The sequence below is a fragment of the Epargyreus clarus genome, unplaced genomic scaffold, assembly GCF_041222505.1.
Source record: "Epargyreus clarus isolate Ecla_fem2 unplaced genomic scaffold, WU_Ecla_fem_2.2 ptg000012l, whole genome shotgun sequence".
Lineage (NCBI taxonomy): Eukaryota > Metazoa > Arthropoda > Insecta > Lepidoptera > Hesperiidae > Epargyreus > Epargyreus clarus.
In genome coordinates this window covers 8,186,818-8,205,937 of record NW_027332220.1, presented here as the reverse complement: position 1 = coordinate 8,205,937, position 19,120 = coordinate 8,186,818, and the positions used below count along the sequence as shown (strand labels likewise).

At 34.4% G+C, this 19,120-nt stretch overlaps 3 protein-coding genes across 5 annotated transcripts in view; 1 reads left to right on the top strand and 2 right to left on the bottom strand.

Moving 5' to 3' along the window:
- Nucleotides 1–19,120, top strand: part of Flo2 (flotillin-2) — a 398,911-nt gene that overhangs the window by 288,355 nt on the left and 91,436 nt on the right. The window lies entirely within an intron of this gene.
- Nucleotides 1–19,120, bottom strand: part of LOC140746300 (glucose dehydrogenase [FAD, quinone]) — a 28,698-nt gene that overhangs the window by 8,101 nt on the left and 1,477 nt on the right. Inside the window, exon 1 of one of the 3 annotated variants that reach the window (XM_073078402.1) lies at nt 3,331–3,473. The exons of 1 other annotated variant lie outside the window; for it this stretch is intronic. The gene's annotated coding sequence lies outside the window, so the exon portion shown is untranslated. Of the gene's footprint in view, nt 1–3,330; nt 3,474–19,120 lie in introns of those variants that run through there. One more of the 3 variants, XM_073078401.1, reaches the window with a different exon arrangement.
- On the bottom strand, nt 15,160–18,576 carry LOC140746539 (glucose dehydrogenase [FAD, quinone]). The gene is made up of 3 exons (XM_073078693.1): nt 17,059–18,576; nt 16,432–16,662; nt 15,160–15,979 (listed from the first exon to the last, which is right to left on the bottom strand). Exons 1-3 carry the CDS (start codon nt 18,484–18,486, stop codon nt 15,161–15,163), a joined length of 2,478 nt encoding a protein of 825 aa, XP_072934794.1. The 5' UTR covers nt 18,487–18,576; the 3' UTR covers nt 15,160.

The following is a 19,120-nucleotide window of genomic DNA, read 5'->3' as shown; positions in this document are numbered from 1 at the left end:
GAAAGCGGGAGTTGAACACTAAGTATGGTTGATGGCGTGCGGCGGTGTCTACTTATCATTAACATTAGACTGACAACTCCGTTAATAATATACAAGTAATTTAATAAAAACAATCAAAAACCCGACTGCACTAAACAAGTCGAAGTAGAATTTCCAAAAACGGTGAAATAGGCGTTTCATTATTTTTATCTAGAAACTTAAATACAAAGTTTTATAGTAGGTATATGCTTCATAATCAAAAGATGTTCAAACAATATTATCCTATTTTATCCTCGTAGTGCTCACTTACGCTATATAAAGAACCTATGAGTAAAATTGAAGCACTTTCAAAGTTCCAGTAATTCAGTAATTCAAAGTTCCAGCCATCACTTTACCTCGTTAGGGGTAGAATTTCATAACTTTTTATCCAGCAAGCCCGATACAGAATTGAAATTCTGTGTTTGCTTCAAAATTGGCAGTTGTTCAAAGGAACTTTCAACCCCTATTTTACCCTCTACGGGGTTGATTTCTTAAAAAGGGATTAATAGGTATGTCCTTGTTTCTATCCATATATGTTTTTATAATATATGAGTAGCAGACGAGCATGCAGTCCACCTGATGGTAAGTGGTTACTGCCTCCCATGGACATCTGTAATCAACCCCAGATAGGATTAGATATTCCTACCTGAGGTCGGCCACAGATGCGCCGCTACTCCTGAGGACTAAGCTGGAACGCTTCGGAAAGGTATGTCTCCCTTAGCACACCCTTCAAACCAGAACACAGCAGCGCTTAACATTGCTGTTATAAGGCAGAAATAACTGTGGAGGTGGTGCCGCCGGAGTCGAACCAAAAAATTATTGAAGGTGATAGAACCCTCCTTCAATAAATTTTATAGTAGTTGCTTCAAAATGAAACGATTTAAAAAAAAATGTCATCCCCTATTTTACCCTCTTAGAGGTAGAATTTCCAAAAGGCCTTTCTTAGTACTTATTTACGCTATATAGACAACCTATGTGCAAAATTTCTGAACTCTAAGGTCAGTGGTTTCGGCTGTACGTTGATTTCTAGAAAGTGAATTACTCATTTTGTTTGTCAGTCAGTCAGTCAGCTGTTTTATATATGTATATACAAATATGTTTTTATAATCTCCGTTTAATTTCCTTTTATTTGATACCCTACTCGATAGGTTCGGTTACCTTTTTTTTTAATATTTTCATTTTTTTTTAACATCTATCTAAGTACATAACAGATGTTATGTACGTACCTAAAAAGGAACGTATAACACACACATATATACTCGTATATATAAAATTGAATGTTGTCTGTATGTCCTTTATAGAATCGTTATCTACGCATTTGATCATGTGTTAATCTTGAGTTGTTGTGCTAAATCCCATAAAGGTTTTTAAGTTGGTACGACCAATTTTCGACTGATGATACCACTGTAATTCCAATGAAAGTACTTTTTTTTTGTTATGTCATGTTATTTTTTAAAATGCGGTAATTATAACTTTTTTGCGATGTGTATTAATCTGGAATTTGATAATTATATATATACTGATATAATTATTATGTAACTGTTTGTTATTATTGACTTGGTACTATTTTCGTTAGGTACTTGCGGGCCTCTCCCTATAGTACCGGGACCAGAATAGGGCTTCGGTGTCAGTCGCAGTGTCGGTCGCATATCGCTGTAATCATCAGAGGATGTGAGAGGAGCGTAAATTGCTCCCCCTAGGGCAGAGCCTGGCATAGAAGGGCATCGTTGAAGGATTCCCCCTCGTCAACAAAAAAAAAAAGGTACTTGCGGACCGGATTGTAACAAATCGCGGGCCGGAGACTTATTTTATAATTTTGGTCGCGGGCCGTAGATTGCCTACCCCTGATGGAGATGCATATGTACCGTTACGGCATTTACGAAGCTCACCATGTGATTCTTAAAACGTGTTTGTGGTTGCAATGTCTTATTTTAAAGCGACAAGATGTTTAAATTAGCTCACGACTTTCTACGTAAAAATGATTAATAATGCTGCTATCTCACAATGTAAGTTAGTTATTTATTTGATATATATGGCGGCACTACCGCCATATATATATTTCTGTTTAATAACAGCAGTGTTAAGCGATGCTGTGTTCTGGTTTTGAAGAGTGTGGCAAGGGAGACACACTTTTCCGAGGTATTCCAGTGTTTTGCGAGGTATGACAGCACTGGATACTTCGCAACACACAACCGACACAGCTCATTAGGCAAGTCAGGTACATAAATCCGTACCAGGGAGCTTACTACCATCTCTTAAAACAATATTATTTTAATCATACATTGAAATTTCGTACCACGACCTTGTTAAAGTAAGACTGTTTTTACAATATTACAATAAGCTGTTTTATATAATGTCAGTCAAAATTATTCATTCTTTTTTTTTTACAGGAAATTTTAACTTTTTAAGCAAAATATGTCAATTTCAGTTGGTTTTACACGATGGATAAGCGAAAATGAATAAGGGTTTAAGTTCGTTAAACTGCGTATGACGGAACGCAATCAAGACCGTGCGAAAGAGACGACACTAGTTTCGAGGTTTCGTTTTCTCTTGGATAAGGAATAGACAAATTTCTCACGTATCATACATCACTCGGCAGGAATAAAACAATATTGTTTTAAGGAGGTCGTGGTACGAAACAAAATCATATTCATGCAATATTGAAATGAAACTTTCCTGAACTATGATGGTTTTTAAAAGATGGTGGTAGGCCCCCAGGCAACAAAGTTAACAAGACGAAAATACGCACATTTCATTGCAGCTATTTCTGCACTTTGATAAGAGAGTTACTTAGAAAATTTACAAGATGAGTTTGTGCGGTAAAGACCACTTACTAGTAACTTACTTAAACTACACAATCCTAATGCTTATTATGATTAATAATTATAGTTTAAAAACTAAAAACCACGCTAAAATCGCACAAGGAAAATAGTTAATCCCGATTCCTGACTATGCTCATGAGGAAAATGGGATAAAATTATTAAAATCGTGTATTGTCATCGATTCTTGATAGTTGTTCAAAATTTTAAATTAATCGGACCGTTCAAAGTGGGCAAAAATCAAGTCCAAAGATTTCGTTACATACATACATACGTACATACATACATTTGTATGTATGTATGTATTGTATGTACCACGCTTTTATTAGCTCGGGTTGTCCCAAGCTAATAAAAGCGTGGTAAAAATATATAAATGTGTATAAACAAATTTATTATCTACGTCGACTTATCATATTCACGTCTGGTATCCATATTTTCGTTATTTAAGTTTTGTATTGTCAAAATGAGAAGTAAAAAGTCTAAAGGTACTTACGTTTTTTTATTTAGAAGCACAGTAAGTACAGTACAGCAAGTACAGTTACGGCACGCTTGTGCACCAGAACCGTTGTAGGGACAGACTGATGCGATCTTCGGATGTTTCAACCGTATCGTTTTATCAAACTGTTTATTCCCGCGTAGATAACTATAATATACATGTAAGTAAACATTATGATTGTAAATATAATTAATTAATTGGCATTTACCATGACTTGCATTTAGGAGCGAAAATAAAAACATATTGATGTAGCAAACGGGAGTTTGTGTGTGTACATTTAGTTATTTTTTGTTTTATAGGATTAAAGTATCAAACGATCTTATAATGATGCTGTATTTCTTGAGTGCAACAATAATAGAAACAGTTTGAGGACATAGATTAGTAAAGATACTTCGCCGCCTTGAAATTGAATGAAGCCACAAACGACTCATTAGTAAGTTCTTTTTTTGAATTCTTGACAAATAAAAACATTTTTAGAGAAAATTTACGAATAAATAACTAATACTGCGTAATTTACATATTAAATAAATAATTATTTCAAATATTTTCGGGACATTGTAGCACGAAGACTTACGTGACAAAACTTTTTTACGCCACTATTTCAATTCTCAAAACTGGGTACATTTTCTTGTTAGGAGTGAGTAATCTTTACTAATCTATGTTTGAGAAAGAAATATTTTTAATAAATATATTATAATAATGACATGAAAATTATGACATTTGACTTCCCGCCAATAGTCAATCATATCTCTAGTAGTCCATACTTATTACTGTCCCACTGCAAGGCACGAGTCTCTTGTCAGAGTGACAAGAGTTTCGGCCATAGTCTATCACCCTGGCCAAATGCGAATTGGTAGATTTCGCACACCCATGAGAACATTTTTTGTTAGAACTGTCAGGCGTACATTTTGCCTCTCGATATTTTCCTTCGCTGTTTAAGCAAATTATAATTAATTTCTAGTACGCATATAACTTTGAAAGGTCCGGAAACGAGGATCAATTTCCAGGCAGAGGTGTTTGAAATTGATCCTCGGTCCACCGAATGCGAAGCCAAGTTTCTAACTTATCATCATCATCAACCCATTACTGTCCCACTGCCGGGCACGGGTCTCCTCTCAGAATGAGAAGAGGATTAGGTCATAGTGCACCGCGCTGGCCAAGTGCGTATTGGTAAACTTCACATACCTTTGTGTAATAAAAACAACCTTTATGTAGTACATATTTATTCAATGATCACAAGGTTATACTGTTACATATATTTGACACCATCTTAATTCCATCATCACTTATTTCTTTAATGAACCTTTCTTGGTTTGCTTTATTTCCACATTTTCAACACAACATATTATCAGGATAACATAAAATAACATTGATCTAATGTATTTTTCTCCCGTCCCACTAACTTCCATATTTAAAAACTGACAGTGACAACTATTCTTCTTTTCTTAATTCGAAATGTCACAATTATCAGATCGGATACTCTATAACTATAAGGTTTTAGTATAAAATTGTTTAAAAATAATTATTAAATTCGGAAATCATGACATTCGGCCATCCGACAGTGTGTCGCCTCCCGGCACACACAACAATCCCCATAAGTTAATAATATTGTATAAATTTACATCATACAATAAAACTTTCAAACACATTTCAATTACAAATAAATGACAACTTTGTTAAAGTTACTACAGTTAACTTTGTCCAAACGAAATAGTATCTGCTTATTTTATCGCCTATAAATCATGACATTCGGTATGACAATCGATATTATTTAAAATTGTAGGATTATAACATTAAACCAACACAACAGCAACAATAAAAAAAAAACAACAATTAGTACAATATCCATCATAATTAACAGACTACGGTATAAAGGTGCTGCATAGTTATAAAAATAACGCATGAAATTAATTAACTTAACTTCCATAATTCATACTACAATTATGATGAGAAACAAATCATTTAAAATATAATAACAATTTAATCCGTTATTTCAACGGAATCACGACCTACGCGGTTTATTTCAACAAAAACTTAACATATACAAACAAAATGTAACATATACTAACAACAGAATGTAACATCCAAAACCATAACAATGACACTATTTCAAAAGTGTAAGCTAAACGATATAAATCTATCATCAAACAAACCCAGAAAGCTCAAACATGTTTACATGTATTCTGTATGTAACAAATATTGTTTGTTCTTATTCATTAACGAGGTATTAAATTAATAATTACTATTTGAGAAATACAAATATCTCGGGCTATGACTAGTGCCATAGTTCTAAAAAGATTGAAAAATATATTTAAATTAGTATTTATTATTTCCTTGAAGCAAATTTCCAGTTCTCAACGGTTATGATCATGGAAAAAATAAAAGCATAAATATGGCAATTTATAATTTTCTGTTGTCGCTCTGTTCATAGATATCACAAAAGCCCTTGATCATGTACAACACACAAAGTAACTCTCAATTTTGATCTAATTTATTCTTACCTACCGGAAAGAGAGTAATTGGATATTCTAAATATGTATAACAACAAAAAGTTCACAATACCACCAATCGCATTGTAAAAAGGTAACAAATGGTCTACCCCAAGGTACTATTTTGGAGCCTTCATTTTTTTAATAGACTTATCTTTAAAAATGGAAATCATGAGTCATCTGTTCGATGATGATGGCACATTTCTATTTACCAATGAAGATTTAAAACAAATATTCTGACAATGAATATAAATAAAGCTAAAATCATTAAATTCACCAAGAGAAATAAACATGTTAATTATACTTAATGATGACACAATAAGCTTTAAATTCTTAGGACTACTTAAGTATTTATAATAAAATATTTACTTATTGAAACAGCAGTTAACAACATAAGTATAACGACAATAGTTTTCTTGCCTCACGAATTATGTTTTGAGGAAACCCTACTAACAAAGATCTTGTCTTAGAGCCAAAAATATGCAAGCAATACATATTGCCATTTATTATTTTAAATTAAAGAGATTGGAGTAAACCACATTTAAAAACCAAAATAGTAATCTTTCCTTCACTTTTCACATCACATATAAATCACGTGCTGTACTCTTTAAAATAAAATCTGAAAAGATTATCATAAAAATATATCCACGTTAATGACTACTTGTACACCTTTTCAGTTTATACTTTTACTAAAGAGCATCAATTAATTACTACAATATATAACAACATAAGTGTCATATTATTAAATCCTGCATGAACATTTTCGGGTATTTAAAAACAAACTTAATACGTATTAAATATATAAGAGCTGCTATAACTCTCTTTTTTTTTACGAAGTTTTAGTTTCGGGCAATTTTAAGTTTTAAATTGACTTATTTACACAACATTATATTTACGTGACATTTAATTATTATATTTTTTTAAATTATATTCGAATTTAATTGAAATTAAATTTTATAATTAAGACAAATGTTTGTAAGCAGCGACTATGTATGAGAGATGTTTAACAATTACTTATTTACAAACAAATTCGATTTCATTTAATTTAATATGTTGAAAGTTATAAAAAGTGGATTGCACTTTTATCATTAGAAATGCTTTTATCAAAGTTACATACAATGAGCTAAAACAACCAGTCAACTCCAGAAATGAGTGGATTTCATAAATATTACATTATGTAGTTACTATAATTTTGTCTATGCTTGACAACTTGCAACAAGATTTCATATGCTTAATTCAGGGGATACAATAAAAATATAACTGCCACAATGCTCTCAATAGATGTAAAACACCCAAATAATTGTACATTGAATAATTTCACAATTAATGAGAACCAATAAAATAAATATACTTATTTTAAACTCACAGAAATAAATTGGTTACTACATTATTCTCTATAAGCATAAGAATTTGATCAAATAAAGTCATCAGTAACTTCTATGAACATTTCACGTTCATAGTGTGACGGTCAATAGGGGTGATATAATTAATTGGGTTATAACCTTACATAAATTTAGTAATAACTCACATCAATATACAACTTCTACATCAGTTACACAAGAAAATTTAAGTGAGGTTTTCACTGCAGAGGAATCTTAAATTATTAGAATTTCCTGACATATTTTACAGTAGAGCTGAATCATTGAATAGTACAGCTGTAACATTTATTTATTTATTTATTTATTTAAAATTTATTGCATCACCTCTTAAAAGAAATGCACAAAAGGGCAAACATAATGCCTGATGGCATTCTCTACCAGTCAACCCTGAGCTGATATAGAGAATTTGCAGCAGGTGTGTACAAAGTAATAAAAAGCGACAAACAATAAAAAACAGCAGATATATAATTAAATAAATATATATTATATTATGATATATATATATATATATATATATATATACATACATAAATACCATTTATCATATATATAAATAAATAAATAAACACAAATAGTAACAACAGTCGATTAAGAGTTTGATGAGGAGTTCAGATAATGTTCACGGACAAGCTTTTTGAACACAGCTTTACTGGGGGCTTTCCGGATATGCACGGGCAAGGCGTTCCAAAGCAGTACCGCCTGAACAGAAAATGAGAAATGATAAAAACCGCTAGAATGCAGTGGAATATCAGCTCTTAAATTATTAGACGACCGAAGCGTCTTGTCATGCGTTGAAAACCTATATTGGAAGTGATCCTTAAGATAAGGAGGAGTATTCGTATCATTCAAGATCGAGTAAAGCATAAAGAGAATCCTAGAATTACGCCTCTGACGAATAGAAAGCCACTTGAGTTGACTGCGAAACTGCGAAATGTGGTCATATTTGCGAAGGCCAAATATGAACCTGATAGAATTGTTGAGAAGGCGTTCTAGTTTATTCAGAAGGGCTTCGGTCAGATCTGGGTAGCACACATCTGCATAATCTATGATAGGCAAAATAAGGGTGTTCACAAGCATTAGTTTGGTCTTAACGGGAAGGAAGTGCTTTAGGCGATATAAAGATCGCAAGGTAACATTGACCTTACGAGACACCTCTGTAACTTGTGTAGTCCATCCCAAGGAGCTGTCAATGTATATGCCAAGATTCTTCACCGACTCCGATATTGGAATTTGCGTACCGTCATAAATGACCGCTGGTAGAGAATTCCGGTCAATCCTAGCCAACAGTCTTGAGCTTCCTACGATGATAGCTTGACACTTGGCAGGGTTGACTGATACCCCATAGCGCATAGACCAACTCCGGAGAGCACTCAAATTAGCGTTTATTTCACCTATTGCACTGTGGAGATTATCAACATCGGCTTGAGCATACAGTTGTAAATCATCAGCATACAGATGATACGAACAGTTGATAAAAGGAGTGATGGAGTCAATAAATAGAGAAAATAATAAAGGAGAGAGAATACCGCCTTGCGGGACGCCAGCATCTAAATAAGCCCAGTCCGAGGAGGCATTACCCATACGGATGGACTGCTGGCGCCCGCGAAGATATGAAGAGAACCAATTCAGGGCAGAGGGCGAGAACTGTAAGTGAGTAAGAATAGCTAGGAGAATATCATGGTCGACTGTGTTAAAAGCGTTAGAAAAATCAACAAGCGCCATCACCGTCAGTTTACGATCGTCCATCCCTTTTCTGACGTCGTCACACACTCTGACTAAAGCGGTGGAGGTGCTGTGACCGGAGCGGAACCCAGACTGATATATACTCAGCAGGTTATATTTCGATATATGAATAGAGACTTGCTTATGTACACAGGCTTCCAGAATTTTAGAAAGGAACGGGAGAATAGATATAGGCCGGAAATGGTTAGGGAGCGCAGGATGGGATACTTTGGGAAGTGGACGTACAAAGGCTTTCTTCCAGATAGAGGGATACTGACCGGAGGACAAGGAAAAATTAATGACATGGGTAATAGCTGGAAGAAAGTTATCAAGGACATTGGAAATCATAGTCCTACTCACTTCATCACATCCTACAGCCTTGGATTGGATACTAAAGACAACCTTTTTGACCTCTTCCTGATTAATAGAAGAGAACTCAAAGGTAGGGACAAAAGGAGATTGCATTGAAGCAATGGAAGCTATAGTGTGGGACCGGATTGTATTATTCATGGGAGACGTGGAAGTAAAATGACGATTTAAGTCATCCAAAGAGAGAGAGGAACAACAATCCAGCGAAGAAGGTTTTCCCACACCGAGTGACCTCAGAAATTTCCACATATCAGCGGCTGACGAGAGAGAGATATTAGAATGGATATATCGGCGTTTAGCTATTCGTATCATCTGATTGCATCGATTCCGCACAGCTTTAAATGCAACCCAATTGGTTTCAGTGCGCTCCTTCTTATATTTGCGGAAAGCACGATCCCGTCTGGCCATTGCTACGCGAATATCGTTAGTGAACCAGGGAGCAGGAGGACGCCTCAATTTCACCTCATGCAACGGAGCGTGAGCGTCATAAAGCGAAAGAATGGCGTTGTTGAGAAAATAGACTTTATCATCCACCGTTGACGCATCAGTTAAGGGTGAAAAATTGATCGACGAGGCATCTCTCTTGAGCTTGCCCACATCCATTCTTGCGAAATTTCGCATTTGCAATACGGTGGGAATTTGTTTGGGAGACTTAATTTTGTAGGATGTGTAGACAAGATCATGTCGGGAAAAGCCAGGGGCAGAAAGTTGACCATAAGTCACAATGCACTCCGGAGACGCGACGATGATAAGATCAATCCATGAGTCATCAGTGTTGATATTGTGATGAGTAGCTGATAAGGCAAGAGTTGAGAAATTGACCGACTCGATTAAGGATTTAAGTTTTAGGGAACGAGGAGTGCACTTAGACATGTCAGTATTAAAGTCTCCCATTATTAAGCAGTGTGTGTACTCAGATCCCAGGGTCTCTAAAACTGACTCTAGAGTGATAGATAGTTCGACGGATGGAGGACAGTATACTACACCCAGAATCGCCTTAGTACCCATGACATCCAGTTCTATGAACAGATACTCTGGGGAAGCAGTGTAGCAAGACGGCGAAGACGCAATAAGTTTGTACTTAAAAGAGGATCTTAAGTAAATCGCTACACCGCCACCCCCTTTCTCTGTGCGGTCGTTGCGAATCAGAATAAAGCCCGGAAGTGAGAATGTGGATGAGTGCAACGAGGGTTTTAGCCATGTTTCCGAAATCAAAATAGCATGTAAATTATTTACGTTAAAAGTAGCCTCAAGTTCGGAATAATGACTAGGAATACTCTGCGCATTAATGTGGCAGACATTTAAATAGTTGTGTTTAGAAGAAAATACTCTAGTTAAATTACAGTTTAAGCTTACGTCCGAAGAACTAGAACAAGTGTCAAAAGTGTCCGAAGAGTCACTGAGTGACTGATAGTTATCTTCATCATTATCAACAACTCCTGACATAATAATATAAAGTAATTAAAAAAAAATAATAATAGTATATAAAATTAAAACAAACAAGCTAAATAATAAAAAATAAAAATAATAAAAAAAAAACTCAATTTAGTCTAAATTAACCAAAAAAATAAAAAATTGAAATTCCATAAACCCACACCAAACCCACAGTTGACTGTTTACATCAAAGATAATATAACCACTGCGTTTTAGTTTACATCACATGATTGAGAATACTGTGAAGATTAAGTTACACTTCAGGTAAATAACATAAACAATAACAAACAAAAAAAATGACAAATAAAGGTAATTATATCAAGTATTAGTCAATAGACAATTAAAAGGTTAAAATAAAAAATATATATATTAGGCTGTGCCAAAGAGTGTAGTAGCCTGTGCTAAGATAAAAATTACAATAAAATAATAAAATTGTCTATGACAATAGTATAGAGAACGGAACTCTGGGATTAATTTAGTAGACAAACCTAATTATGAGATAAATAGTGCCACAAGTAATATTGCTTAAACAAAAATAAAAACTAAACATTGTTATTTAAAATTACAAATTTGAAATTGAATGAATTTAAAATTATCTCTAACAACATAAACAAATGGCAAATCTGTCAAGTTAGCTCAATTATCGATGCAGTCTGGATTTCAGACCCATTCTTGCGTTTTCTCATTGACATGTGATTTAAAGAGAGGAAATACTGATGATTGGCCCCAAATCCAAACCCTTAGCAACAGGGCACTGTCATAAATTTTAACTAAGTCCAGTTAAGTCTAGACTTACTTACTAGTAAGTTAGTACTTAATTCTATCTCAGTCTTCAAAAATAACAACCAGGAAATTAAATGTTAAATGTAGTTTTAGTGTATAAAATAGTCATATAGATTTAGTTTATAGTATAGATATAGTATAAAACATTACTCCATGTGTGGACCTTTTTTTTTAATAGCCATTCTCACACTTGAAGAAAGCAAGATGTTGATTTGATGTTGCTTTTTTCTTTAAAACATTGTTTTCCAGATGACCTTTTCTTAGTAAATACATTTTGGAGTCTTTTTGAATCAAAGGTTGAAGCTATTGTGAAGATGGAAGGTTCAGTAAATCATTGACTTCCAAGCTATTTAATACCTGTTCTCCATTCCTGATTGGTCGGTGAGGAATACCATCTATTCTATATGATAAGAATATAAACTTCCCATATTATACAACTATTTGTGCATGAAAATACTTAGGAGACATGAGAATAAGTAATAATATCAATTTACAACATTTTTAGAATTTTTGCCTGTCTGTATTTGAAATGGCATAAAGGATAACCAATAATTTTAAGTAAACCAAGTTAACATTAGTCTTAGTGTTATTTAAAGTGATATACTTTAACACAAAAGTTATTACAATTTAAATTCCGAATTACCTATTCTTCGTAACATTGCATGATATGCCAGGATAGTTAATTTCAGTTTATGGGTGTGCGTATAAGCATTATAGTTGATGTTGTAGGTATACTTAATTGTCATTTTTTTTAAATCCACGCAAACAAAATCACACAAACATCTTGTATATACTTAATATAATCAAAATAGTTTGCCACTAATATTGCACAAATTCAATATTTATAGTTTATCATGAAATATTAGTTAAGATTCTCTTTTCTAGCTAGTGTTAAATGGCTATGTCCCACCCAACGGATCATATTCCAAGATAACATTGTAATAAATCTGTAGAGAGGCATAGGTTGAGAGGCTGTACATGAAATATATTTCCAAAATAACTATCAGGGGGTGATTAGGGATTGATAGTGATGCCAAAAATGCAATCAGTAAAATGTTTGTTTGTCTGTCTGTCAGTCTGCCTGTCTGTCTATCTGTCTATATGTCCATCTGTCTGTCTGTATGTATAACCGTTATAGAAACAAAAACTACTGGACGGATTTTAACGAAACTTTGTACAATTATTTTTAATATTCTTGATCTGGATATAGTAAACTTTTCATCACGCTACAATTAATAAGAGCAGAGATTATTTATAGATTATATAAAAAATATCCCACAACAGCATATGTCTATCTTTTAAGGTTGACTCACGATAACACGTGTAACTCCCGATAGCTTAGCAATTCGAAGCTTTCTGATTACATTTGTCTACTCCTACGTTTATAACACTCTCAGTCATCCCTAATGAAAAAAAATAACACTATTGACTATTCCATAAAAAAAGAATCATAGAAATCATACCCCTAAGTGATAAGGATTGTTCACCAAATTTATATGGCAACACATTGTTTGCCGGGTCAGCTAGTTCTTCATATTTTTGGAGTAAACCCAGGTACATCAAGTTTTATTACCTACTTGTATGGCCTTGGTAGAAAATATGTTCATAAGCTCGTCGTATCTTCTAAAGTGAAACTTCATCATCCCAGCATGAGATGGAACTCAGACTCTTAATATGTCCACTTCTTGGCTCTCAATATCTTTACCACACAACTTGGAATGGCGCCTTAAAGAGTATCAGGTGGAGTACATAATTCATTATTAAACATCATTATTCCTCTGAAACATAGACAGTATACTTGGGACATTGTCCGTTCTAATTCTCATTAAGAAACATTTATAAATGTTTTTATACAAATCTGTAGTGAGTCTCATACAATTATTTTATCAATATAACTTTATAATATTATAAACTCATTTGAGAGAGTATTGAATTAAATGAAAATATTAACAAAAAATATCCAATTCCATGTAAATATATGTATCCATTTCTCTTGTAAGTAAATCTTTAATACCAAAAATAATAAATAAATCATTCTAAACCCATGGACAAACCACTACCCTCTTTAGACCGGTGAACAATCATAGTTCACCAGCTTCATTCCTTTAATTCCGTGAACAATCATAGTTCAACAGCTTCATTCCTTTAATTCCGTGAACAATCATAGTTCAACAGCTTCATTCCTTTAATCCCGTGAACAAGCATAGTCCACGGGCCCCATTACAATAACCTGGTAAACAATCATAGTTTACTGGCTTCTTATCTACCCTGATGAACAAACATAGTTCACCAGTAACCATTACTGAAAACATCCAAGTATAATATTAGCATATTAAAAGCATATTGACACATCATCATTACATGTTAAAGAGAATCTTTACACAAATAATAGCATCTTCATTCATGGCTACCATGGAAACAGGGAATTCTTCAATTAAAAACAATTCATAAAAGCAAGAATACCTAATGGTTTATCTATATCATCATCAACCCATTACTGTCCTTGTGCCAAGCACGAGGCTCCTCTGAGAATGAGAAGGATCAGGACACTGTCCACCGTGCTGGTCCAGTGCGAATTGGTAGACTTTACATAAGTAGGTACCTTCGAAAACATCTATATAAAGAGTTTAACATAATGCATAAAAACTTATACAGGCCTTTTTGAGTTCTTTCCGCTTCTTTTTGGGTTTTTGCCGCTTCTGAAGTGTAATAAAAACAACGTTTATGTAGTACATATTTATTCAATGATCACATCAGGTTGTACTGTTACATATATTTGACACCATCTTAATTCCATCATCACTTATTTCTTTAATGAACCTTTCTTGGTTTGCTTTATTTCCACATTTTCAACACAACATATTATCAGGATAACATAAAATAACATTGATCTAATGTATTTTTCTCCCGTCCCACTAACTTCCATATTTAAAAACTGACAGTGACAACTATTCTTCTTTTCTTAATTCGAAATGTCACAATTATCAGATCGGATACTCTATAACTATAAGGTTTTAGTATAAAATTGTTTAAAAATAATTATTAAATTCGGAAATCATGACATTTGAAACCTTCTTTTTTATTTTTTTTCTCAGGTATTCAGATTTCCTCACGATGTGATAATTAATTTCTAATACGCACATACGAGTAACTTTGAAAAGTCAGAGGTGCGTGCCAGGGATTTGAACCTCGGACCCCTCGATCAAGAGGCCGAGTTTCTTAACAACTAGGCTATCACTGCTGCCTTTTAAGTTTTTAACTAGGCTATCATATTGTGGGAAGTAGTAATTGCCGTCCATTGACATCTGTAATCAACTCTGTTTATATAATAACAACTATTATATAAGTGAACTCCACACAGAATAACTATATGAGTGGTTCTATGCGATCATATTATATGCGTTGCCACGTCTGAGGATTTTGTTCGCCACGTGCATATCACATTGCAAGTCAAAAGTAAACGAGATAAAACATTATAATGAACACTTATCTTGAGTTATAATTATTTAATTATAATTTCAACTGTAGGAAAACTGGTATAATCTTTAATATGGATATAAATCATTTAAATATTTTATAGATATAATTAATCATATTGTAATACATATGTAATAATATAATAATTACAATAATGATAAATTAATGCCATTATTACGGGTATATTTCGTATCGTGTACCATTGTAGTCGAACCATAATATTTTTTTGCACTTCTTTGGGCTGGAAATCTCGATTTCTTTTTGAATATAATCGGGTTCCAATATCCTATTTTCGATGTCTTGTATCGGTTTCCATATTCTATTTCGAAAATTTTGTGTTGGTCCTTTGCAATTTTTGTTTGCATGTCCTTGTGTTGTTGGGTTACATATCACATTTTGAATTTCTTCTGTTGGATATGGTTGATATATCTGTGGGTAGACATGATTTGGTGTACCATGTGAGTTGTAAGGGTATGGGATGGAATGTACCGGACTTATATGACCTTTGAAAAAGTAAGGTATATGTGATTGAATGGGAAGGTTTGTACCAGCGTAAGGGAACGAAGAATAGTGATATGGTAGAGGAATGTTGTATGGAATGCCATTGTATCCTTGTTTATAAGTTGGATTTTGATATGGGTTTATCTGATTGTTAGGTTTGTTTATAGTGAATGATCTAGCATCGTTAATTTTGTTTAAATTGATTTCTGGTAAATAAGGATACAGTTCTGAAGTCTCGTGAATGAGGTCTAAAGAATATTTTGGTGTTAAATCTATTCTGCTAGGGCTTTCGTTTTGGGAATCCTTTGCCTCATATATATTAGGACCAACGTTACAGCTGATCGTGTTGTATTCGTTGTCAATAACCCAATCCTCTTTGATCATATCCGAAGCTTTTTCGCCGATCATTATTATGGGCGCGTTAGTATTTCCACTAACTATTGTTGGCATGATACTACCATCTACCACACGAAGGTTCCTGACTCCATGTACCTGAAATATAATTTAATTTGAGAATATAGTAAACTTGCATTTTTGGTTGTTTTATTTTGTTTACAGGATTTTAAGCAAAACTCCTCTAAAGTAATGCCTTAACGTAGATATTCACTAGACTGATAGGCCGGCAAGTTAATTAAATAATAGGAATATTTAGTAATGTCACCTATTCCATGCACAATGTAGGCACACATTCAGTTTTATATAAATTCCTTGTGATATGCTTACGTCATACGTCTATAATGATCACGTCTACATTGATACATCGATAAAAAAAATTGGTGGTGTATATAGTTTATTTTTTGCATCTGCACGCATCCTTACATACTGCATGGTTTAAAATATATACCATGATACCTATTGGTATCGGATTATTGCGAAGTAGTTTTAGTCTCATAATAAGCTTGCTGTTGTTAATTTTTTTTTAAATATATATTTATTTAAATTACCTTCAATCTGGCGTCTACAACTGTCCCCGGAATGTCCACGGGCCCCATAGCGCAGGTGCCAACTGGATGGTAGATTGTCAAAGAGTGGTGCCTCGCTTGACACTCGAGATGCTCGTACGACATGAGAGCGTGTTCAGCGCAACCGGGATTGCGGTTTGGGTTCGGACGGGCGTTTAAAGCTTGGAGAGCTGGCTGGTTGACTAATTCTTGGACTATTCGCGCACCTTCAACCTGGAAATATTAAAAAATAGGGATGTGCAGTGCCTCCTTCTTATGTTTACTATTAAAAAAATCACCGCTACACGCACGCCCACATACACACACGCACACATGAGCACGATTGAACGCATAAATACACATCGTTAATTGTCTACCTATCCCATCTGTGTAATCCTGTTTTGATATAATCTACAACCTACTGTGTATATTGTGAAATATTGTATGCATCGCTGTTGAATTAACTAATAAATTAATAAATGAAATGTATAAATGAGATATTTCATTGCAATATATATATATTATGTACTATGAAATTTTAAATATTTGACTTAACGTCTACTAGTTTTTACAGTCAGAATTAACTTTGCCTTAATTATATTTGTCATATTTATATAAATTGCAACTTACTATGACAGCCACATCATCCGGCTCGGAATAATAATTCGGATAAATTAACGGAGGTGAAAAAGGATTTGCATCTTTAAGTTTTATGTAACCACGACTTTTTGGTCTAAGAAGCAACGGCACTATTGAAAATGAACTTTCATATAATATATCCTCATATAATTCAGCATATGTTTCGTCAGTTAAACCATTAGCCCGCTTCCCAAAGAGTCCGCCATCAAGATTATCAGCTGTTGGTGCAATGAAGAGCTGGATATCAGGGTAGTCCTCAGCTGGGTCTTGGTATTTCGTATTAACAAACGCCATTGCCTCCGCCTCTATCATACTGTATAGCACACCTTTTTTGTGAACAGCAAAATCTATCAAATTACCAAAACTCATCGCTGTATTTAAGTTAAAACAGTATTCTGTTCCATTTGTGTATGGATTATCAAAGAGGAATGAATGACCTCCCATAGCGACATGATCCTGCAAATTTCTACCTACGCCAGGCAGGTTTACTATAGGATGTATACCGAGCTCTTTTAAATGTTCACTGTCACCAATACCCGACAGCATCAACAGTTGCGGAGATTGAAGAGCACCAGCTGACAAAATTACCTCCCTTTTTGCTCTAACAATGCGCGAATCACCATGCTTCGTAAATTTAACACCGTAAGCTCTTTGAAATTCGTCTATAAGCACTTTCTCCACGACGGAATGTGTACTGATTTGAAGATTTTGTCTTCGGCCTGCGGGTCGAAGATATCCTTTGGCTGTACTGCATCGCAGCCCATCGCGGATGGTAGCATGAGAACGCGTGAACCCCGTTTGAAACATTCCATTCACATCCAGTATGTTATAACCCAGTTGCTGACCGGCTTCCAGAATATTTCTTGTAATCGGATGCTCATACCCAAAATATTCTACGGATATAGGACCACCCGTAGAATGATAAGCATCGTTTTGGTACTCTGGTATCCTCATATCTTCAGACCTTAGGAAGTATTGCAAAACGTCGCTGTATGACCAGCCAGGATTACCCATAGCTTCCCAATTGTCGTAATCTCGTTTATTACCTCTTATGTAAAGCATAGCATTCAGAACACTCGATCCACCCAAAACCTTTCCTCGAGGCCATTTACATCGCGTATCAATCATACTCAAACAATATTTATCACTGGGTTCTGTTACAAATTGCCAATCTAAGGACGACGTTTGAAGAGTCGGAAACAAAACGGGGACTTCTGATAGCACATTTTCATCTGGACCGGCTTCTAGTAACAGTATTTGCCAATCGGGATTTTCTGATAAGCGATTAGCAAGAACGGAGCCGGCGGAACCGGCGCCGACTATGACAAAGTCGTAACATTCATACAGTTCCTCAAGATTGTGGTCCTTCACACGATGTGGCGCGTCTTCGATGTCTGGTCGATACAAATGTATGATCATTCGGAGAAGAATCAACGCGCCAAGACCAGGTAGTAAACCAAATATGATTCTAGTACTAGATACGATCGGTTTTATTGAAAATGCACTTGCACTTGCACTTGACATCATGGATTTGTTCGCGCACGGTGCGGTCAATACTGATAATGTAGCAGTTGGAAAGCTGTTGTTTTATCAAAATTAGCAACGATGCAAGTTTTTGTTTACAGGTCAGTTTGATATTGTTGTGAAATACAGAGCAATAAATCAATGTGTATTGTCGTTTGAAGAAAAAGGTTACTTTCGGACAAGGCATTGTTTTAAATATGTTAAGTAATATCAAAATGTCGTCAGTGTAATGTTATCTCAATTTTTTTAAAAGAAATGTTTTTTTTCCATAATCTGAAATTGATTACTTATCGACATTTCTTGAGGCATGTTCAAAAATTTCATGCCTTCTACACCCATTCTTATACGTTTGCGTCGGTCAAGTTATATTTCTATCGTGTAAATGCAGACCTCTGCATACGAAATTATGACTAATTTGATGAAATGAATAGAATTTTTAAAATGGTTATTTGTCAACTATATTTTTTTACTTTAAATAAATCTATTCTTCGGATATTCATGCATTCATGCTTGTCATTGAGTACCGGTG

What these genes read in the sequence shown, in the direction of transcription:
- LOC140746539 (XM_073078693.1), bottom strand. Translation starts at nt 18,486, where the DNA reads ATGATCATACATTTGTATCGACCAGACATCGAAGACGCGCCACATCGT. An exon ending in CGGATGATGTGGCTGTCATA is followed by an intron (nt 16,663 to 17,058) that starts GTAAGTTGCAAT and finishes TAATATTTCCAG; the next exon opens with GTTGAAGGTGCGCGAATAGT. An exon ending in TTGTAGACGCCAGATTGAAG is followed by an intron (nt 15,980 to 16,431) that starts GTAATTTAAATA and finishes ATTATATTTCAG; the next exon opens with GTACATGGAGTCAGGAACCT.